The sequence below is a fragment of the Centropristis striata genome, chromosome 4 (assembly GCF_030273125.1).
Source record: "Centropristis striata isolate RG_2023a ecotype Rhode Island chromosome 4, C.striata_1.0, whole genome shotgun sequence".
NCBI classification, from domain to species: domain Eukaryota; kingdom Metazoa; phylum Chordata; class Actinopteri; order Perciformes; family Serranidae; genus Centropristis; species Centropristis striata.
Window position 1 is genome coordinate 18,162,781 of NC_081520.1, and position 24,080 is coordinate 18,186,860.

The 24,080-nt window shown below is 40.7% G+C and overlaps 1 protein-coding gene across 1 annotated transcript in view; it reads left to right on the forward strand.

The window, feature by feature from the left end:
• Nucleotides 1–23,206, forward strand: part of LOC131970523 (spectrin beta chain, non-erythrocytic 4-like) — a 115,131-nt gene extending 91,925 nt beyond the window's left edge. The window contains exons 28-44 of the mRNA XM_059331940.1: nucleotides 1,021–1,110; nucleotides 1,219–1,497; nucleotides 2,513–2,643; nucleotides 3,563–3,767; nucleotides 4,576–4,821; nucleotides 7,318–7,452; nucleotides 8,316–8,560; nucleotides 9,398–9,536; nucleotides 10,287–10,371; nucleotides 10,509–10,705; nucleotides 11,454–11,849; nucleotides 12,665–13,281; nucleotides 14,112–14,172; nucleotides 15,073–15,329; nucleotides 20,886–21,056; nucleotides 22,082–22,124; nucleotides 22,236–23,206. Coding sequence (XP_059187923.1) covers nucleotides 1,021–1,110; nucleotides 1,219–1,497; nucleotides 2,513–2,643; nucleotides 3,563–3,767; nucleotides 4,576–4,821; nucleotides 7,318–7,452; nucleotides 8,316–8,560; nucleotides 9,398–9,536; nucleotides 10,287–10,371; nucleotides 10,509–10,705; nucleotides 11,454–11,849; nucleotides 12,665–13,281; nucleotides 14,112–14,172; nucleotides 15,073–15,329; nucleotides 20,886–21,056; nucleotides 22,082–22,124; nucleotides 22,236–22,556 — 3,618 coding nt within the window. The 3' untranslated portion in view covers nucleotides 22,557–23,206. The remainder of the gene's footprint in view (nucleotides 1–1,020; nucleotides 1,111–1,218; nucleotides 1,498–2,512; nucleotides 2,644–3,562; nucleotides 3,768–4,575; nucleotides 4,822–7,317; nucleotides 7,453–8,315; nucleotides 8,561–9,397; nucleotides 9,537–10,286; nucleotides 10,372–10,508; nucleotides 10,706–11,453; nucleotides 11,850–12,664; nucleotides 13,282–14,111; nucleotides 14,173–15,072; nucleotides 15,330–20,885; nucleotides 21,057–22,081; nucleotides 22,125–22,235) is intronic.
• The last annotated feature ends 874 nt before the right edge of the window (nucleotides 23,207–24,080 follow it).

Sequence of the window (24,080 nt, forward strand, 5' to 3'; positions counted from 1 at the left end):
AAAGTGAAACGCAGTGAAACATAGTTTGTCTATCTGATCCGTGATTTTGCTCCAAAATTTAATCTGTGTTTTCTTGGCCCATGTTTCATGGAAATTGCTCCCATAGTTTTTCCGTAATCCTGCTGACAAACAAACTGAACTGGAACATGACCTGGTTGTTGGAAGTAATAAATGCAGTGTACTAGCCTGGCAAGACTATATCACAAATGAGATCTAGTCTGGAGACCACCTATTCATTTCTCCGTAGAGGAGGTGTGGTTTACGATCGTCCAGAGCCGTTTATTGGGTGCTATGAATGTGAATCATAAGCGTCTGTACGTAGCTCTTAGCCAATCGTATCAGTTATACCAGATGATCTATGTGGAGAGACAGAAGACGACTGATGTTTACATGATGGCACCGAATGATTATTGCCTTTTGTGTAAGATATATATGAAGGAAGGACACTCCACATATAAACACTCTTCAGACATATATTTTTATCTGGTCGTCCATCAAGGCGATCAATGGCGAGACGACGGCAACGACCGGGGTCTCTAAACCCCGTTAGCTTAGCCGCTAACGGGGCTAGTTGGTAGATTAGGCTTTTGCCAAATCCTGTTTCTCAGCAAAGCTAAAACCTCCTTTTTGGTGGTTTTTGGTCGTGTAAAGGAGTGAAAAGCCAAACGTTGTTCTTCTTTTAAAATCAACTTTGTCTCTAAACTATCTAGAACACTGTCTACAGCTAGATCAAAGAGAGCTTGGCGTCTGCTGCAGCCATGTTGGATCCGTAAGAAAACTACAAGCTTCCGTCTGTCCAATAGTACGCGTCATCGTCGGCCATCAATCGGCCATGGACACCATGCTGCCTTGCAGTTCCAAACCAAATCGAGCCCGCAAGGCAGCATGGGTCAAGTCAATTTTTTTTATTTTTATTTTTATTGCCCAAAATCACAAATCACAGATTTGCCTCGAAGGGCAGTGTACATACTGTATATGCACAAATATTCACCACTGTGTGTCTGATTGTTGTTTGTGTAGCTGTGGGTCCAGGAGCGCCTCCCGATGGCCATGTCTCAGGAACACGGCTCCTCTCTGCAGGCGGTCCAGCAGCTCATGAAGAAGAATCAGGTAAGAAAATCAGAATACCTGGTGATTCAAACTGCAAAAAAACAAAACAAATAACAGTTTAAGCAGTCACCTCCTTTTTCCTGTTATTGCCTCGTTCCTTTGCTGCAGACACTTCAGAGGGAGCTGCAGGGCCACAGGAGCAGGATCGAGGACGTCCTGGAAAGGGCGGGGATCATCGCGTCCATACGCAGCCCGGAGGCCGACTGCGTCAGGGCGGGCCTGGAGCAGCTGGCCCAGCTCTGGGCTCTGCTCTGGGTGGAGACCGAGAGGCGGCAGCTGGTGCTGGACGCCATGTACCAGGCCCAGCAGTACTACTTCGACACAGCGGAGGTGGAGGCCTGGCTGAGCGAGCAGGAGCTGCACATGATGAACGAGGAGAAGGGGAAGGTGTGTGCACGATTGTCTTTAAAGTTGCTGGGCATTTCAAAAAAATTGCCAAACCTCTGCCAGCCTCATGTAGTAGAAACACTACCTCTCTTGATAGAGAAAATTAATCAAAGAGCACGTCGATGTTCCTTTTTTCGTTTTCTTTATTATCAGACATCCAAATTACACTGCCTAGTTACAGCGGGAGAACACGTTTTTAAGAACTGCTAAGGGTCCCGTCTCCAATTCAAGTCAAGCCAAGTCAAAGTTTATTTATAGAGCACATTTAAAAACAACTTCAGTTGACCAAAGTGCTGTACAGTTATTAAAAAACAATAAAAATCATACACAAATATAGTTATAAATAAAAACAATGAAAACAATAAAATACTAAAACCAGTAAAGCAATGAAATAGTAGTAAAAACTCAATCTAAAAACAGAGTTAGAAATAAAAAAGAAAATAAGAGTAAAAAAGTAAAAAATATTCAGTCCTGTGTCCTCTGAGTTTTCTCTCTGTTTCAGGGTGTATTTAAACATTCTGTAAACCAGAATTGTAACTGTAATTGTAAGCCTACAGTTCAACGTATAGTGCACGTTTTTTGCACACGCGCAAGCTGCTAGGTCTACTTTTAACCTTAAAAGGATATAACTCATACTGTTTATATTCAGCTCCCAAACGCCTCTAATATCTGACAAATCTCAGAGCCCTATAGCAAGTTATTACCTCACAAGGGGTCTCTGGCTTGAAGCTGACTGTTACACACTCAGGAGGTCAGAATGGGGCCTTTTAACTTCTATCAAAGGACTTAGATTAAAAGTAACAATAACATATACCACTTGTAACATAATATATACTACAATCACCAAAGTTATAATCTAAAATAATCTGTTAAGCTTTAATATTCATCTCATTTTGTTGGACACTAAATTTCTTTGCACATACCGATACATAAAGGCAGCATTGAATATGTGTGTTGTGTGTGTATTTTTATTATAAAAGGAATCTCTTTGTGTGTCGCTGTTTCCTCCCACCAGGACGAGCCGAGCACGCTGCAGCTGCTGAAGAAGCACTTGGTCCTGGAACAGACCATTGAGGACTACGCCGAGACCGTCGGCCTGCTGTCACAGCAATGTCGACAGCTGCTGGAGATGGGACATCCTGACTGGTGAGCAAGTAAACACACACACACACACACACACACACAAAACACACACAATCTGACAGACATTTTCTGTCACTGCAAAATAAATGACAGCAGGGTTCCTACGAATCTATAAAAAGAGGCATTGAAGTAAGTTATATAAAAATAAGTCTTTGATTTGTATTGAAATATCTTCAAACAGTCTCTACACTCGCTGAGCTGGTATCTCAGGCTCGGCCCTCTGATGGTTCGAGTCATACTTCTCAGGGAGATCTTTTAAAGTATCCTGGAAGGGGGAAGTGTCTAAACTATTTAACCTATGCCTCAGGGGGGTTGTGCTAGGCCCCCATCCCTTCTCAATCTACATCACTTCACTTGGCGCAGTCATCCTCAATCATGGCTTCTCAAACACAAACCCTTTTTCAGCTTTGTGAGGGGCATTTTGTGGCGTCTTCTCCTCTTCTTTATGTTGTTGTTTTTCAGCACAAACCACTGAGTCACACACTAGAGCAGCTGGAGCCAAAAGCTGCTTCTCCTCCATTTAGTCAGTTTTGACCAAGAGCATGATGGGAAAAAACTGCTAAAAGAATCTAGTTGTAGTCTTGTAAATAGTTTCCCTGCTAGATTGACAGTCTGTCTAAAATCTCAGTGTGAGACTAGAAACTCTAAACACTTGTCTTTAGATGTGAGCAGGTGGGACACCAGAGTTTTACAGGAGTCTTTTCCAAATCTTTTAAAGTCTTCTGATGTATAGGGAGCATTAGTGAAGATTATGTCAATAATGTGATAATTTCCATCTTGCAAAAACATACACTAAATACTTTTTTAAATTAAATTCCTTCAAAGTTTTCATATTATATGAGTCTTGACAGACATGGTTGGCAGAGACAGAGTTAGTCTAGTTCAGTTCTTGACCTGACACACTATTTCCTCTTTTCCACAGCGAGCAGATCAGCAAGCGTCAGTCTCAGATCGACCGTCTCTACGTGTCTCTGAAGGACCTGGTGGAGGAGAGGAAGAGCCGCCTGGAGCAGCAGTACTGGCTCTACCAGCTCAACAGGGAGGTGGACGAGCTGGAGCAGTGGATCGCTCAGAGGGAGGTGGTCGCCAGCTCGCCAGAACTGGGTCAAGACTACGAGCATGTCACCGTAAGTGTGTCGCCAGATGGTGTCTGCTGATGAATAAAAGATTTAGGAAATATTTTTTATAAGTGTTAGGCCAGGCTCAAGGCAGGACTCAGACACAGAGCAGGTGTACTTAAAGTCTCTTTATTCAAGAAGGCAGCAGGAGTAATCCTCACAGAGTGAAAACAAAGAGGCTACAAAACTCCTGAAGCTGAGCTGAGAAACTAATAAAAGATAAAACATTTTAAAAAGTCGCTCCAAGGAGAAAAAGCACTGGAAGCCTTTCTACACTAATAACTAATCTAATAAATCCTAATCTAAGAAACGGGGAATACTATCTAATCTAACAAGGGGAAAACTAACAAATAAAAACTCCAACAAACAAAAGGCACTCCAAAAGGGAGGAACCAAACCTAATAAGAAAAAAAAAAAATCTACAAAACACTACGATAACCTAGAAAAGGACTACAAAAAATCACTCCTAAAGGAGGAAAAACAAAACGCAGATTATTGGAACACATGGAGGGAAGGGAGCACCAGGTGAACACAATCGGTGATTAGGGGAGACAATCAGACAGATGACACACGGGGAAGTGACCTGAAACGAGAGGAGAGTTACTATTTCAAAATAAAACAGGAAATAACAAGACCAGAACACAAAATAAAACACAACCTGACAATACGTCACAAGTTACAACTCTTATTTATACCAACTTAAAAAAATAATTTTTAACCATTTACGGCAGCTAATGAATCTGCTTCTATGCGTTTCCTGAAAACATTTGGAGAATTTACTCTGTTACTGTTACTTCTCTTCCCTTCTCACCTCCAGGTCCTGCAGGAGAAGTTTACAGAGTTTGCTTCAGAGACGGGCAGCGTGGGGCAGGAGCGAGTGACGGCCGTCAACCAGATGGTGGACGAGCTCATCGACTACGGCCACTCGGAGGCCGCCACCATCGCCGAGTGGAAGGACGGGGTGAACGAGGCCTGGGCCGACCTGCTGGAGCTCATGGAGACTCGGGCCCAGATGCTCGCCGCCTCACACCAGCTGCACAAGTTCTTCTCTGACTGCAGAGAGGTGAGACGCCTGAGGAGCAAAGCAACATATAGACAAACAGTCAAAAGTTTGAACACCTTCAGATTCAATGGTTTTTGTTTATTTATAAAATTTTCAACATTGTAGATTAATACATCATTAAGGCAAAGTTTATTCATAGAGCACATTTAAAAACAACCTCAGTTGACCAAAGTGCTGTACAGTTATTAAAATAGAATAAAATCGTACACAAATAGTTATAAATAAAAACAATGAAAACAATAAAATACTAAAAACAATAAAACAATAAAATAGTAATAAAAACTCAATCCAAAAACAGAGTTAGCGATAAAAAAAATAAAAAATTAAGGGTAAAAAAGTAAAAGAAGAGATCAAAACCATAAAAGAACACATATGGCATTGTGTAGTAAGACAAAAGTGTTAAACAAACGAGAATATGTTATATTTTAGATTCGTCAAAGTATTCTTGAACAACCAGATATTTGTTTCCCACACCTAATGTCTCTTCTGGAAAAGTATGAATACTATGCAGGGTATAAACTGAATATATCAAAAACACAAATTCTCTCGTTAAGTTATTCTCCATCCTGACAAATAAAAGATGCATATAATTTGAAATGGAATTCTAAAACAATTAAGTATCTTGGTGTAACTCTGAGTAAAACACTTCCCGACATGTTTGAAAGCAATTATAGTGAAACTGAAAAAAACATAAAAAAAAATATTGAAAGGTGGTCTACCCTACCATTAGACTTCAGTGCTAGAATACAGAGAGTCAAAATTAATATTTTACCCAAATTGTTATATTTATTTCAAGCTCTTCCAATTAATATTCCCCAAAACAAATGTATAGCCTGGGACAAAATGACTATTATTATAATTATAAAAATTAGGATATACTAGCAAAATGTTGTAAAAAAAAATGTCTTGGGATATGAAATTCCAAATACTTGTCCAGTGATCAAGTGTTCAAGTAACTTTATTTGTACCCAGAGGTAGATTTTGTTTGCAGTATAGAGTCCTCATACACACACACAAAAGAGGCACATATCACACATCTTTCAACTTAAGACAGTGGGAGTTAAGAAATGGCAAATTAAATAAAAATTAAATTAAATTAAATTAAAAATTAAAAGTTCTTACAGGTCCAGACTATACTTAGATATTGATGTGAACTCAAATACGAATAGCAAAAAAAGAAGAAAGAAAAATAAAAACAAAATAAAAAAAATAAAAAAGTAAAACTTGTATCTTGGGAATATTGAGAAGGTTGTAATGAAAGAAGATCTGTACTTGACTAAAGTTTTACTAGCAGCAAGTAAGAAAACAGTCACAAGATTTTGGCTCAATGTGAACACTCCAAAACAGGAGCAGTGGTTGGAAATTGTCCAGGAAATCCTTGTTATGGAAAAATTGACATACCTGACATACCAGAGCGCCTCTTCGGCCAATCAGCACCTCCGTTTTCTGCGCTCAATTGCTCTGCCTCAACTACCCGGATGTTCCTCACAGGAAATTGAAATTGAATTTTGCGAACTGAATTTGAATTGTGAGAACTGAATGTTCAGTTCCAAACTAATAAATTAAATATCAAATTACAATTCAGATTCAGTTTTTTTCAATCCAATTATTCAAATTTAACAATACACATTCAAATTATGTGATTTAAATTCAGTTTTTTAATGCAATTATTCAAGTTCAGCAATTCAAATTCAAATATAAATTATTCAAATTCAGTTTCTGGTGGCACATTTCAGCCCATACGAGTGCTCCTGTGCATTCATAAGCCTTTTAAAAGCATCGTTATCCAGCATGGAACAACAGTTTCTTTCTAGACAATAATAAACGTTTAGGATAGTTGTTGTCGTTATAGCTGAAGCCTACAAAGGGCAAGATTACCCATGATGCATTGGGTCGAGTCTGCCAACAAATCAGAGGCCGTGTTTTTTCTTCTTCTTCTCTGGTTTCTGCAGACTAGAAGCTATTGTGGAGGGCATGCGCAGAAAGAACGCAGCCAGAAAGTAATCACTTCCATCGTTTACAGGGTACTATTTTTCTTTCGATGGGTTTATATAAAAGATTTAAACTACCCCTCTGTTTGGGCCTGTTTATTCTGATTGAGGTTTTTATCTCAAGCATTTTCATTCTGTTTGGGCTTCTGAGCAGTTTATAATCTGAATATTAGGCTCACTATTAACGTGACTTTTGTGGTTAGGGGAAACAAAGGGAAGAAGAAAATGTAAATGTGCTGCTGATTGTGTCCCATCACCCTTTAAAGTAAGAAACCTTGGCAGTGTTTCTGCCCAATATTAAGCTATTTTTCATTGTTATTGGTAGCAGAGTTTTAATGTTACTGATTTTTGTCAAATTTTTATGATGTGAAAATTCAAAATGGCAAGAAACTATTGTTGTGAAGTAGAGGTCAAATAATGCAGCTAAACAGAGACATTTTATGCTTTTCCCAACACACTGTATTCATGGCACAGCTCCTTACTGCTTTATGTTCTTCTTTTTCAGGTTTTGGCCCAGATTGAGGACAAACATCGAAGGCTGCCGGAAGTTCGGGCTCGGCAGGGCAGCACCGCCAACACCAGCACCCTGCAGAGACTCCTGCACAGCTTCGAACAGGACATCCAGCTGCTGGTCACGCAGGTACAGATAACATGCACATGAACAGACAGCATGTAAAATTAACTGCTGCAGGATTCACAGACCTCATGTAGGGAAGATTCACAAAGACTTTACCCACACTGCAAAAAAGGGGTTGTCTAAAAACAAGATAAAAATGCTAAATCTGAGGGAAATTATCTTGCTGCATGGACAGAAAATTTCACTTCACAAGATTTCCTAAATTAAGATTATTTAATCTAGAAATAAGCATGTTGAATGCTTAAAATAAGAAATTAACTCGTGTACAGTGTGAAGAGGAGTGGAGCCAGAACAGTGCCTTGTGGAGCCCCTGTGCTACTCATTAATGTCCCAGAAACACAGTTCCCCAACCTGACATACTGTGGTCTTCCTGTCAGGTAATCTGTGATCCAGGAGATGAAGGAAAGATCCACTCCCATCTCCGTGAGCTTGTTTTTGAGTATGTTGGGTTGGATGGTGTTGAATGCGCTTGAAAAATCAAAGAACGTGATTCTCACATAAGCGCCAGTTTCCTCCAGATGAGCAAGGGCACGGTGAAGCATGTAGACAGCATCTTTGGTTATTTCTGAGTCTGAGTCTAAACTACCTTCTTACTCTGTATTTAGTTTTGCTTTATCCAGTCTCTGTCATGCACCTGGAGAACAGAGGCAGTGCTACAATTTACTTAGAAGCGATGCAGAATCACAGCTGCTCTGAGTCGACGCCAGTGACAGCGCCTGCATCATTTGGCCCTGACTAAACACAGCTGTCACAGCAGCTGTGTTTTGTGCGTCATTTCGAAAACAAACTCTTTCTATTTTTTAATTTCTGTGTCTCCCTTGTTCAGCTTAACGTTTTCCTAAAAATCTGCTCTCCCACTCTGCCAGGTGCGTCAGCTGCAGGAGAGTGCAGCTCAGCTGAGGACGGTGTACGCCGGCGAGAAGGCCGAAGCCATCGCGTGCCGTGAGCAGGAAGTGATGCTGTGTTGGAAAGAGCTGCTGACATCCTGCGAGGAGTGTCGAGTAAAGATTACCACTGAGACAGACAAGCTGAGATTCTTCGGCATGGTCCGAGATCAGATCATGTGGATGGAGTCGATCATCTGCCAGATCGGGACGGGAGAGAAACCCAGGTATCTACACCAAACCACTGGCTATAAAATATATAAAACAGCTTTCAAGGACCGCACGATATGGAAGCTAGGGCAGGGCGATATGGACCAAAAGTCATATCCTGTTATATTTAGACTAAGATAAATTAAATCTGCAAGCAGCGATGAACTGGCCCGAGCAGTGCACTGACAATTATTTGTTTCTTACCAAGATAAAAAAAACTTTAGATTTAGAAGTGTTTTTTGGAAATTAAAGAAATTATCTTTTGAGAGTTCATTTCTTATTTTAAGCGTTCAAAATGCTTATTTCGAGATTTAATAATCTTAATTTAAGAAATCTTGTCAAGTGAAATTATCTGTTCATGCAGCAAGATCATTTCCCTCAGATTTAGGGTTTTTATCTTGTTTTTAGATACACCTCTTTTGCAGTGCACCATTGTAGGCTTATTCAAATATAGATACATAAAATGACATTTTAGTCATTGTGGAACTGTGACATTTTGTGTTGATCAGTTTCACAAGGTGAGACATTTATGTGACTGAATTATTACATTGGATAACATCACAACATCACAACACTGACCGATAATAACGATATGTTTAGGTCAAAATCTCTAAAAATTAATTTCACTTCAGTGAATTTATGGGATTTTGTTCAGAAACTTGTGCATAGTATGCAGCGATGTAAAGGTGTGTGTACATTATATAAAAACCATCTTCAGGACTACATAAACACATTTGCCTCTTAAGATTTGATTCAAGGGCTTGCTTGTTTGTTTTTTTATCAACGCATCAGTTAAAATGTCAGGTGTTGGTGTTTGTGTGCTGGTGAGTAAAGTGTCTCTGTGGGTCATGCAGGGACGTGTCCTCAGTGGAGGTGCTGATGAATTATCACCAGAGTCTGAAAAGCGAAGTGGAGGCGCGTAGCAGGAGCACGCTGGAGTGTATCGAGATGGGCAAAACTCTACTCGCTGCTCGAAACCCAGCAGCTGAAGAGGTGAGATCAGGAGATACTATAATTATTATAAAAATGAATAATATATGAGGGGAACTGGAGCTGTGCAGGACCATTATGTCATTGTAAATGCTCCCAAAAGAATGTTTTTTTTCTGACTTTTAACAAACTACTAGCAAACTATGAGTCTATCAGGGCAGCTGTTGTGCTCAAGTATAAGAAATTGAAGTTTTGAAGTTTTTTTTAATTTTGCACAATAATAAGACAAAAGGCAGGATAAAGAGATAAAGAGAGAACAACAAAAGGAAGGTGCAAGGTAGCGTCAAGAAGCCCAAAAGGGCTTATACAGGGCCTCTACCTATATTAAAATTCACAAGTTAAATTAAAAACAAGTAATTATGAAAAAGATTTTCCAAAGCGCCACTACTGGCATTACAGAAAAACCCATCTTAAACATATAATAATCTAATATATAATAATATATAACATATAATAATGTAAATCTGATTACATGGTATTCATGCATTTCTGTTTGTTTTGCGGGTTTTTTATGTTGTACAAACAATTTTGGACCGCGAGAACGTAATTTTTTCTTATACCTAAGAAAAAAGTTAAAATAATACCAGAATTAAATAGATACTAATAAAAATAATAACAAATTATTTATACAAACAAAAATAAAAGGGAATTTGTTTGTTTGTCACTGCCTGCATGAAGCCCATATTTGGTATTTTATCTCTAATTTTGACTTGTGTGAAGCCGGGATTCTAATATTGCTGATTTGATTTTCAGATCAAAGAGAGGTTGGACAAGGTGGTTTCTAAGCAATATGAGCTGTCGGAGAAGTGGGACAGACACTGGGAAGTCCTTCAGCAACGTGAGCGCATACACACACACAAACACACACACACACACAGACGCAGAGATAAATTCACATATAATGTCAAAGGGAATTATGTCAAATAGAACTTACTACCTACTCTTGAACGTTATGTTTGTGTCTCCTCCCATCAGTGTTGGAAGTTCACCAGTTTGCCCAGGAGGCGGTGGTGGCGGAGGCGTGGCTCACCGCTCAGGAGCCGCTCATCAGCAGCAATGAGCTGGGAGCGAGCGTCGACGAGGTGGAGCAGCTGATTCGACGACATGAAGCCTTCCGCAAAGCTGCCGCCACCTGGGAAGAACGATTCAGCTCACTGCGACGACTCACCACGGTAATATCATCATCATCAACATCAGATACATATTCAGATTCAGATTTTCCTTTATTGTCATTGCAAAGAGTAACAAGTACTAGGACAACGAAATTAGCCATCAACCCGTCCAAACATATACTTAAAACACACATACAATGCATATCTGTGTATATGTGGGAGTTTAAGTGTGTAAGTCTGAGACCCTCCTTTGCCCAGTACCTTATCAGTCCAGACAGTAGCAGACAGTCAAAAGGTGTCTGTGGGAGGTGGGGGGACAGGGGAGGAGAGTCTCGCTGCAGTGCTCATCCAGGGGAATTTTATCCAGAACAGCCTTGAGCCAGGGCTGTTTAGGGAAGACCAGATAAGATTGGAATTTGGGCTTAGGCAAAAGTGGCAGCATGCAATTTCCTGCTACTCTTGTCCATACTGTCCATACTGGTCTCCAGATTGATCCAGTTGCTTTTCCAGGGCCATCAGTTGCTCCATGATTTTATCCAGGGTCAAAATTGTGTTAATCCATTAATTGTAAACAATTATTAAAGGTCATTAATTGCATGGTGAGATAATCATCATAAGCAGATGTTTAGTAGAAATGTAGAATGTAGAATATTTGTTCAGCCAACTCGGTTGTATCGGCATTATATATCAGCCACCAGAGTTTTCAGCTAAAATGGAGAGAAATAAAATAAAATATATTTATAAAATAAAACATAAATGGTCAAAGCCCAAAGTGTGATTTTTAAACTGGTTCTTTTTCTATTTGCAGGTAGAAAAGCTGAAAGCAGAGCAAAGTAAACTTCCCCCGACCCCTCTGTTGGGTCGTAAAGTCTTCCTGGACCCCCAAGACGCCTCACCCGGAGCATCCACCCTCCCCCGCCTCCCCATCTCCCCCGTCATGAGACAAACCATCTACGAGCAAAACGAAGCCAGCTCTCCTCCGTCGCCCTCACCTGCCACGCCGACACCTTCTCCTTCCTCCGTGGCTCGCAGGTTGGGGTCAACGGTCGCTAACTACACGCCGGTGATGAACGGCTCCAGCTACCGCCACACCTTGGAGGCGCGGCATGGTGGCGTAGTGGGCGTCGCTGCAGGACTCGGCCAGCCCGCACTTTCCTCCATCGCCTCGGTCGCCACGGCCGCCATGCTGGTCTCAGCCAACCAGGTGCGAGAGAGCTTCTTTTTTTTTTTTTTACTTTATTGAGAAATTAAAATACAGTCAAAACATTCCTGTCCGATGGAACAAACAAAGTCTCGCATCACAAAATTGAAAATAACTAAATATGAGGCAAAGTGAATGAAGTGCATAAGTCAATATAGGTGTAAATTAAACAGAATAATAAAAATAATTAAATTCAAAAGGAAGGAGGGAACAAAATAAAGAAAGAAAGAAAGAAAGAAAAAGGCATGACATATTACATTTCTCCAAATATTTCTTGAATTGTGTTGAGAGTATGTATACATTTGTTGTTATCAATTGTTTTAATACAATCAAGGTAGTTATTAAATTATATTTCAAAGGCAGGAAAGAAGAGTCGACCTTTGGAAAATTTGGCCTTGTGAATGTGGAATTTCGCCATTATAATAATTCAATTAATTAAGTGTTGAATTTTCCTATTGTCATTGCTATGATGCAAAAGTATATCTATGGGTTTCAAATGAATTGGTAGTTTGGAATGTGAGGTGAATCTGGGAAAAATGACAACAAAAAGGTGCCTGATTGTTTCCACTTCAGCATTACAAAATGCACAATTAATATCAATATTAATACATTTTGACAGACATTTGTTAGTGGGGTAAATGTTATGTATACTTTTATATTGAACTTCTTTAATTTTATTGGAGACAGCAAATGTTTGTGGAAGGAGCCATGTTGCTTTCCAGTTAATGTCAGAAAAGGAGGAGGACCATACAAATTTTCCTCTGGGCGTAATTTTCCTTTTCCTGAAAAAGTGATTCCTTATATGTTTATTATTATAGGCGCGAGAGAGCACCAGCACAGCAAGAGACCTCGTGACAAAGGAGATGAGTCACCTCCAGCCAGTACAGGCGGCCAAATCCTCCCCGTATCTACGGCAACCCAAGATCAAACACCTGGACGACGCGGTGACGCCGCTGCTCGTGGCCAGCCGGCTGGAGAAAGCGAGGGAGAAGGAACGAGGGAGGGAGAGAGAGATGATGATGGGAGAGATAGGCACAGAGAGAGCAGAGGTGGCCGTGATGGCCGAGGTGGTGCTCCAGGAGCCGGGCAGGGAGCGCCTGCACAGCGAGCCCACCAGAGGGCCCCGGGGGTCCAGGACTGACCCGCTGGGCCACGCCGAGCCTCAGGTCCACCAGAGGGAACACAGGATAGAACGGCAGCTGTCCAGCGAGCAGCTGATCCAGGCACGCAGGGACGAGCTGCCTCAGGAGGTGTGGAGGGAACAGGCCGAGAGGAGGGAGAGACGGACGCTGGAGAGACAAACGTCCAGCGAGCAGGAGGGCCACGGGGGCCACGAGGGCCGGCGGAGAGAGAGGGACCGCCACCGGCTGGAGAGACAGGAATCCAGTGAGCATGACACCGGAAAAGAGCACTCAGACAGACGCTCAGGAGGAGGGTGAGACTTTGAGTGTACTCAGGTGTCTTCTAGGTCCTGTTGTCTGTCTTTTGTGTCATGAAGCCATCTGATTTCTATATGTGGACACCTGGGCTCTGTACGACAAAGCAGGACTTGGGTTTAGTAAGATAACTTCAGGTTTAACTCTGGGGTTTCAGTTGTAGGAGGGCGGTTCACTTCTTACCGGGGTATGTCCTCATGGTAACTGATGCCACACAGCTATGTTGGAAATAAGACCTAGTGGTCAAACAATTATCTTGAAAATGTCCTTCCTGCAGTTACGGCTGCAACTGTGTTGCTTTTATCCTGGATTATGTGTGTGATTGTGTATATTTGTCTTATATTTGTCTAGTTTGTTCTTTATTTGTAAAATATGCCGCACTGTTACCCTGCAAAAAAGGTGTGTCTAAAAACAAGATAAAAACACTAAATCTGAGGGAAATGATCTTGCTGCATGGACAGATAATTTTGCAGCTTTAATTCAAGTTGTTTTTAAAGCTGCAAACAGCAATGAATGATGATTTAGAAGTGTTAGATCATTTATCTTGTTTTAAGAGTTAATTTCCTATTTTAAGGGTTCAACATGCTTATTTATAGATTTAATAATCTTAATTTAAGAAATCTTGTCAAGTGAAATTATCTGTCCATGCAGCAAGATCATTTCCCTCAGATTTTGTGTTTTTATCTTGTTTTTAGACACACCTTTTTTGCAGTGTAGGTCTGTCAGGTTTGTAGGGCATTACACTTGGATCATTTTGCAGGAATTAAATTAAAAAAAAACTTTTAATGTAAATTCTAATGTGATTCTCTAATTTGCCTTTTTTCTACAGAGAAAAGAGATCCACCCTCCTAGAAATCGTAGAGCAGCTGCAAGAACGAGAAGCAGCACAGGTATAAGAATATTTATGTGTTTTGCAATTCATCCAAATACAGTGTCTACAACTGCTCACAGTGTGTATTTGTACTGCATAGTAGTTTTAACACAGGACAAAATAAGAAAATAAAAATAACCTTCCTGTTCCACCACTTTGTGCCAGTTCATTCTCATTTCTTTGGGGCAAATCACTGCAACAGTTCTTTGAGAGTTTTGACATTTCACATGCTTTCTCACATTAATCAAAGATTTATAGGGAGTACACTGCAAAAATCAACTGACAAAAAATAAGAAATAAATGACTAGAATTAAGCAAATACATGCTCGAAACAAGTAAAATTATCTGCCAGTGCAGTTAGTCAAGCAAAAATATCTTAGCACTGGAAAAACCAATGATAACTTGAAATAAATCCAAATATACTTATTTTGAGCAATTGTGGCTTGAAAAGCCCGACTGTATTAACATTAAAATAAGGCAGAAATACTTGAAACGAGCAAGTTTTGGTGATAGAAAATGCTTTTGAAATAACATTCAAACTACATGCAACTAAAATTCTTAACTGGAACCAATATTTTAGGTAAAACCTCACCATATTCAACAGTTGAATAGCTTGAAAAACATGAACAAGCTCACAATGTCAATCCTAAAAAGAAGTCTTTAAACAATAACATAATTAAATAAGCACATCATAATAATACTAATAATTAAATAAGCACATCATAATAATACTAATAATTAAATAAGCACATAAAGCTATGGTCAGTAGGTAAATTATACTCAAAGCAATATAGTTAAGATACTATTGCTAGATGTAAGAAGAAAATACTTGCTAAGCTTCAAGCTTTGTGCAGTGTAATACTTTTTAACCACGAACCAAATCCTTCCTGACTAACTGACTAACCGATTCCGCCCTCAGGCCCGTGGTGAGGTGCCCCGCCTGCCTAATGGGGTGCCAGAGAAGTCTTCCCGTCTCGACCGGCCTCGAGCTCGGGATAGACCCAAACCACGGCGTCGACCACGACCCAAAGAGCCGGGAGAGACTACGAGGCGGTCCAGGTCTGCTCCGGCCCAGAGCAGCCCGGCAGTCCCCCAGCCGCCAACACACACCGCACACCACGAGGGCTTCCTTTTCCGCAAGCTGGACATCGAGAGCCTGAAGAAGAGCACGAATAGGTGGGTGTTCAGTGTCCTAACGATGAGCATAACATCTGGAAATGATAGAAGTCTTAGAGAAGGATGATGGACATGGGTGTCATGAGTATCAGACTTTAGGGATTCTGATTAATTAACTGATTCATTTAGTATTCTAGGACACTTATGAACCAGATGGGTTGGGTTAACCACAAAATTGCAATTCAGAACTTGTCAAGTAACTTAAAACTTTCTGGTCTTTATAGTCTAACGTGATTACATTTTAAAATCCTGTTTGTCTGCACCACATCGTTTCCCTGCAGTCTGTTTCTCATGACATCACTGCCTCCTCCAGTTATTGATTCAACAATGATGACAGGGGCATGACTCAAGCATGCTAAGCTAACAAGCTAACACACTCCGCTGACACTGCGTCTAACATGTTGAACAGATGCATGGCTGTCACTAGATGACACATGAGGCCTCACTGGTTGGTTCCACCGTGTGGGTCAACATGAAATCAGCGACACTCAGCGAAGCTTTGGATTTCTTCAGCAGACGTACTGTGTGTCTTTAGAAGCATGCATACATTAAGGTTTACACATGTTTACATTCAAGGGATGCTCAGATTCAGATTCAGATGTAGTCAGTATGCATATCTGTATATGTGGGAGATCGAGTGTATAAGCCTGAGACCCTCCTTTGCCCAGTACCTAATCAGTCCGTGTCTCAGCTCGCTGGAATGACAAAAATGGATAGCTGTCTCCATAGCGGTTGCTATGGAGACAGCCTTACTCGGCCCCAGACAGCAGCAGACATTCAACAGGTGTTTGTGGGAGTTGGGGGGGGTGGGTCCAGTGTAAAGTTTTAGCAGTAAAGAAATAATGTATAACTATTTGTTGTGTTGCTTCCTCTCAACTGTCAGCATGGCTAATTATGCACAGCGTCTCCGCTGATCATAAACATCGTGATCGTGAATTAACCGGCATCGCTAACTGTGCACAGACTGTCCGGTGCTTGTTGTAAACAAACAGAGATCGCTAAGTTAACACCTCCTGCAGCAGCAACACATACACACTGTACTGCTACAGAGCTAACTGTTAGCCTGTTAGCAATTTGCACTGGATGCTAAGGGGTTAACATCCCGTCCGACTCTGCAGTTGGGAGAGACTGCTGCAGGAGGACTGTGCTGCTTCGACTCGTTCTTACTCCTCTTAAGGAGCTGCTGGCCATTTGTCTCCAGTCGCTTTCTTGAAAAAGAGCCGCTAAGGGGGTCTGAAAAGTCGCTAAATATAGTAACAAAGTAGCTAAGTTGGCAACACTGCTTCGCCGGCTTTTACAAATGGCGCGTGTTGTTGTTGTGTAGAGTACTACGTCACATCCTGCTTAGCGTTCTATCCAATCAGCAACCAGGCTTTTTTCAGGAGAGAAGAACGGCCCTGCTCTTCTACAGGGACAAAAAAAGTCCCGTCACAAGACCGCTCTGGACGGTTCGTATTCAAATTAGGGGCGTTTCGGCGAGTGAGACCCGCCTCATTCTGGGTATTGGGCTGTAGTGGAAACAGCCTTATTGGGATCATAGTCACGATCAGAGACAGTTTCAAGAAAACTGCCTTCCCCGGTTTTAGTGGTACTGATAGTTAGCCTACAATTTCTTAATAAAGACAAACAGCCATGCAGACATGTAAACATTAGAGCATCCCGTTGGTAGACACCATGGAGCTTCTGAATATTTGATGTATGTCATCTCTGATCATCAGATCAGAAAGTGAAGACAACAGTGACACGCGTTAGAGCAGCGACCTGCAGACATCTCACCGCATGTGAAAACATCATGCATGATGCTTACGATGCCTCCTGATCCAACACGAGCCCACAGAATAAAGCACAACAGAACTGGTTGGCTGGCTCGCGAGCGCACTGGCTGGCTGATGAATGAAGGTTGATGGAGCTGTTGACGGCGTACAGTCGCTTAGCCTGCCTACACTGCAAAAAAAGGTGTGTCTAAAAACACTAAATCTGAGGGAAATGATCTTGCTGCATGGACAGATAATTTACCTTGACAAGATTTCTTAAATTAAGATTATTAAATCTAGAAATAAGCATGTTGAACACTTAAAATAAGAAATTAACTCTTAAAACAAGATAAATTAATTAAGGTTATTTTAGTTAACGAAAACTAACAAAATAACGGAAAACTAGAATTGAAAAAACTTTTTGGTTAACAGAAATAAAAATAAAAACAAGAGTTTTTAAAAAAACGATAACTAACTGAAACTGTATCTTGTGGTTACAAAACTAACTAAAACTAACTAAAATTATAGTGAAAATGTCCTTCGTTTTGGTCTTTGTCAACTTTTTTCATACGTAAACCTTTTTGGTTAATATGAAATCTATTTCATCTTATTGGGGCTGAGATGGATCAGACAAAGGAAATAAAGGAAACATTTATTGTGACTTTTTTGAATCTGGCACCCAACAAATACCCCATTACAAAAAAACTAAAACTAATAAAAACTAAAACTAGCAAACTCACTCTAAAAACGTATTAAAACTAACTGAATTTGAAAACAAAAAATCACAACGAAATTGAAATTAAAACTGATGAAAAATCCAAAACTATTATAACCTTGCGATGAACTGGCCCGAGCAGTGTGTACTGCAAATTATTTGTTTAGATTAGATTAGAAGTGTTACATAATTTATCTTGTTTTAAGAGTTAATTTCTTATTTTAAGTGTTCAACATGCTTATTTCTAGATTTAATAATCTTAATTTAAGAAATCTTGTCAAGGTAAATTATCTGTCCATGCAGCAAGATAATTTCCCTCAGATTTAGTGTTTTTTTATTGTGCTTTTAGACACGCCTTTTTTGCAGTGTACACACACACACACACACAAACACACACACACACACACGCAATCACACACACACACACACACACACACACACACACACGCTCCCTAACCTCCATAGATGACCGCCCTGCTTCCTCCAGAGAGACACCGATGGCAAAGTCTTTCTCTGCACTGCCCTCTAGTGGCTGGGCTGACCACGCACAGCTAAAGCTCATCCCCTCCAGCTGTGGATGAGTCCCTCTCACCTCTGGATGAATGTATGTACATGCCCTGTTATGTACATGGCAAGGTAAAGCATAATCCTGAATGGCTTCACTCTGGACAAGTCTGAACCTCTAAACAGCTCCTCGTTTGTCTTATTGTACTGTCTTTATATATATCCAACTTTGATTGGAGGAGAAGATCTGTGGGGGGGCGGTCCCCTTTAGACCTTTTCCTCCAATCAGAGCTGAGAAAAAGAGGATACAGTGAGTCGGAGAGGAAGGATTGAGGTTCAACCTGTCTCTGTTACGTAGCTACACAGAGAAGCACCGAGTATGTTTATGTGCACATTAATATTCTGGTATTATTCAGGATAAACAAGTGTTTCTTATCATAGAATACGGTGCTTGTGATCGATGTGTACTCCATAATAAAAGGTCTGTGAATCATGTAAGAACCAAGCTTATAATAGTTTTGTTTTTTCATTAGTTTTAGTTTTAATTTTGTTGTGAATTTTCGTTTTCAAATTCAGTTAGTTTTATGAGTTTTTAGAGTGAGTTTGCTATTTTTAATTAGTTTAATTTTTTTTTTTTCAAATGCTTAGATTTAGTTTAGTTATTATTAGTTTTAGTGTTAGTTTTATTTTTTTTGTAATGGGGTATTTGTTGGGTGCGAGATTCAAAGAGGTCACAATAAATGTTTCCTTTATCTTCTTTGTCTGATCATCTCAGTCCAATAAGTTTATTAAATCATAAAACCAGATAGATGAAATAGATTTCATATTAACCAAAAAGGTTTACGTATGAAAAAAGTTGACAAAGAAGAAAACGAAGAACATTTTTCACTGTAATTTTAGCTAGTTTTGTAACCACAAAATACAGTTTCAGTTAGTTATTGTTTTTTTAAAAAACTTGTTTTTATTTTTATTTCAGTGAAAGAAAATGTTTTTTTCAGTTCTAGTTTTCGTCATTTCGTTAGTTTTCATTAACTATAATAACCTTGGTGAGAACCTCGTTTCTGGTACCTTACAGCTCTCATCTGATTTAATTCATCAATCTTTCTGAAAATGTTACAGAGGTTTTCTGTCGATATACAAAGATAAATCTACAATCCTGACTCCAAAAAGGTTCAAATGTAAATATGTGATACTTTTCTAATCCTTTGTGACAGGTTTTCAGTTGAAAACTATACAAAGACAATATATTTTATGTTAAACTGAACATGTGGGTTTGTTTTTTTCATATATATAATCTGAATTCTGTTTTTATTTACTCGGTGTCCCACCTTTCTATTCCTCCACACCACCTGTTCAATCCCTGTGAATGTGATATCTCAGAAACTTCTGGAGGGAATTTCAGCAAATTCAGCACTAACTCAGTCCAGTTAGACTCGGAGTATGAACTCAAAGGTTAAAGGTCACTGTGACCTCACAAAACCATCAATCAATCAATCAGACTTTATTTGTATAGCACTTTTCATACCAAAGAAATGTAACACAAAGTGCTTCACATAAAAAGGAGAAAATAATAATAACAATAATAATAATAATAATAAAAAACTTAGAAACAAGCAAACACCCTCCACCCATCCATCCCATTATTATGTTATTATTATTATGGTAAGCTTCATGTTTTTTGCAGTGCAATATTTTGTCCAAATTTCCTGTAATATGACTATTAGTATCCCTTTCCCATTTTTGTTTAATGTAGGTGCTACTTGTTGTTTTAACTCCCTGAAGTCCCTTATACAGTCTACAGATGTTATTTTAGTGATATTTTTTTTTATACATATTTATTGAGCATTGTTGGAGGATTCTGAGATCTTAGATTACAACTTGAACACATGAAACTCGTGCTAAAATCAGCAACGGAGACACTTCCTCACATGCACCGCTGGTGTCCAGTCTACGCTCTGTCTTTATTATTTCTCAGAGGTATTTGAAATGAGGATGAAGCTGCACACAGACAGCTCACTCTGAATAATACCTACGATTGAGTGGAAGCTTATTAACTGGAATGCTGTGTGCATGTAAACACACTCAAAGAGGAGAGAGAAGAAGAAGCAGCATGACTGAGTTCAAGTTGAGTCGCTGCCAAAATGCCATTTAACCAAACTCTCCGTCTTTTCTCCTCTTCTCCTCCTCTGTGCTGCTGGCTGCTCCTCTCGTCTCCTCCAAGGTAAGTCATATATGAGCCCCTCACACAGAGACCCCCAGCTGTACGTAGCCTCCCTCCCATTCCTCCATCCCCCACCTCCTCCTCCTCCTCCTCCTCCTCCTCCGTCTGTCCGTCCGTCTGTCTGTCCGTCCGTTCGTCTGTGTTTGTTCGGCAGTGTGTTTCCTCCCTTCTTGGCGCCGGTCCATCTCGCCTACCTACCTGTCTGCTCTGGTCAGGTGAGTGAGGTGTTAGCTTAGCGAGAGCGAATCTGCAGCTCGTCCTGACTCCTCCCATCTCCCCCAAACCACCACCTTCCCCGTACTCCTCCTCCCCTCCTCCTCCTCCCCCTCCCTCCCCCCCCCCCCCGCCTTCCCACACCACAGCAGGTCCTGGGTCAACCTCTACTGCGTGCTGAACAAAGGGGAGATGGGTTTCTACAAGGACGCCAAGAACACCGCCACGCCCTACAACAACGAGCCGCTGCTCAACCTCTCCCACTGCCACTGCGACGTCACCAACGGCTACAAGAAGAAGAAGAACGTCTTCACACTCAAGTGAGGGACTCTCGTTGTTCAAACTCTTACATCACTGTTCAAAGTCAGTTTGTGTACTTTAATACACTTTTGATACTGGTAACTAGGGCTGCACGAAGGACAAAGTCATTAAATGTGACATTTGAAACTTCAATCATTTAGCCTCTTCTGTGGCCTCTCCTGCTTCATTTTCAAATCATTTTCTTGCGTGCTCTCAACTTTTTTGAAGTGGTTTTTACAAAACTGAATATTCATTTAGTTCAGGGATTCTCAAAGTGTGGGAGCTGCCGCTATAGTGCGCCAGATGAAAAATGTAATGGCGGTCTGATAATTACACAATTAATTTTTTTTTCCCCACACACAATTAAGACGTGTAAATAAACATTTCCTTTTTAAAATGTAAAATCAAAAACTGTAATATTAATTAATAAATAAATGCAGGCTATTCAAAATGCACTTCATCTTAAAATGAAGCGTAGAAGAAGTTATCTTCTTCCATTTTTCCAACCTGTGTTATGATGACGGGGTTGTGTTTGTTCGCTCCACGCTCATTTAAACTTGCTGCAATTTTTGTTCAACGCGACTCAAAATATTACAATTTTCCCCAACTTATCTGCTTTCTGCCTCTGATCCTGAGCCTGTCATCATCCTCATGGCTCTTAAAAGTGGAAGCTTGAACATAACTTTGTTGCATTATATTGAAAATGTGTTACAGTGTTTCAGATTAATTCAAATGCGAGAGCTCATTGTTGTGATCGTGATTAATTTATTATATGTTTGTTCTGGTCATTTGAGTATGATTAAACATGCTGCCTTTAATATGACGATAAAAAAGCTTGTTGCATTTTGTTGTTTTTGAAGGTGTGGGGGATTGGGGGTGCATCAACCTAGTTGGGAGATAGAAAGGGGTGCGCGGCTAAAAAAGTTTGGGAACCGCTGATTTAGTTGCAAATTCTATACGAGCCAGGTCTTGTTCCTCTGAGAAAAGATTACACATTTCTTCTATCCACCAAACATGTTTCTAAGTTAAATTTCTCTTGTTGCAGGACGAAGGACGGCAGTGAGTTCTTGTTTCATGCAAAAGATGAGGTGAGACATTCTTAATTCTCTAAATCTATAAAAATAGCAGTGTCTGTATTTTATTGATGACCTGATGTGACCTGGTATCAGAAACAAATCTCCCTCCGTCTCCCTGTGCAGGACGACCTGAAGGTGTGGGTGACCAACATCACCGCCAGCATCACGGAGCACGAGGAGATTGCCAAATGGGGTCAGCCCCAACCAACTACCTCATCCACCGACGAGGGCACGCGCCGGGACGGCAGCAAGGCAGACAACAGGTCGGAGCGAGGCGGTGAGCGCTCGGACCGGGCCGATCGCATCGAGCGGGCAGACAAAGGAGAAAAGGAGAAAGAGAGGGAGAGAGAGAAGGAGAAGGAGCGGGGCGAGCGGTCGGAGAGGTCGGATCGAGGCGGGAAGTCCGAAGCCAAGCGCTCGGAAAAGTCCGGTAAGAAAAAGTGAACCGGGTGACGGATCGGTCGGGAATGAACCGTATGAACTCCGGATAGGAGGCGGGGCCGTAGACTGGTAGTGAACGCCCCCCTCCTTCTCTCCGCCTCCAACACTGTCGACTAAACGGTGTTTGGGAGGAAAGTGACACACAGGACAGAAGGACTGACCCCGGCTCACTCACAGCACGGACAGGACCGACTTGGAGCAGGAGACATCTTTCTCTCTCTCTCTTTCTCTCTCTTCTTCTGTGTCTCTGTGAGAACACACAGAGTCACTGACGCTCCGCCCCCCTCTGGTGGCTGTTTTAGAGAACTGCAGAGAGAGTTTTGCTGCTGAACCGCGGGCAGCGTTAGCGCGCGAGAAACGACGGGACATGCATCACGTTAACTCAAAGGCTGATTGCTGGTAGTGCGATAAAACGTAGCTCATTCTGTTCCATGTTTGTTTTTTCTATGATCTGAGCTGTACCTGTATGTATTTCCTGTCTGTCTGTCCTATCTACTGTATCTATCTGTCTGTCTGTAAGTCGAGACATCCTACACAATGTCTTATTACTCCTCGGAAATCGAAAGAGAATGAAATTATGCCAAAATGTTTTACAGACACACAAACGTTTCTTTTGTTAACTGTTTTTGTCCGATCCGTCTCGAGGTCTGGAAGTGACACTGGTTTTTAATTTGATAATCAAACGGCACTAAAACCATCATCATTCATCCAATCTCACCACAGGTGAGTGAACACTGATGAACAGCTCCAGAACTGTGAAGGTGGAAAAAAGATAAAACTTAAGACAAGAGAAGAGTAGATGGCCGAGCAGGGTGATGAACTTCAGATCAACCAGGAACAAAAAGAAAGCAGAAATGTTTCATTATTACTCAGAAAGTCATAGAAATACATCAAGAGAAATGAGCCTGTTGTTAGCTGGAAATGCTGAAATCTGCCCACAAAGAGCAAACAGAGCAGCTTCCCTTCGTTTATATCAAAAGTATTCAGGATTAAAGAATTTCTCCTGAAGATTTCTGCAGGAAAAGATGCTCACAAGGTGATTAACCTGTGACAGAAAGTCTGCACTGTAAAAAAAGGTGTGTCTAAAAACAAGATAAATTAAAGCTGCAAGCAGCGATGAACTGGCCCGAGCAGAGTGACCTGACAATTATTTGTTTCTTACCAAGATAAAAAAAACTTTACATTTAGAAGTGTTAGATAATTTATCTTGTTTTAAGAGTTAATTTCTTATTTTAAGCGTTCAACATGCTTATTTCTAGATTTAATAATCTTAATTTAAGAAATCTTGGTCTGGTCTTGGTGGTCAAGGTAAATTATCTGTCCATGCAGCAAGATCATTTCCCTCAGATTTAGTGTTTTTATCTTGTTTTTAGACACACTTTTTTTTTGCAGTCTGCAGCCAGTTTATGAAAACACATGTTCAGTTCTTGGATAATCTGATGAAACACTCCGGCTCCCAGGGGCCTCATTCGTTAACATGTTTCATTTTACTTTAATTATGTTAAAAAAAACACACAACACAACAGC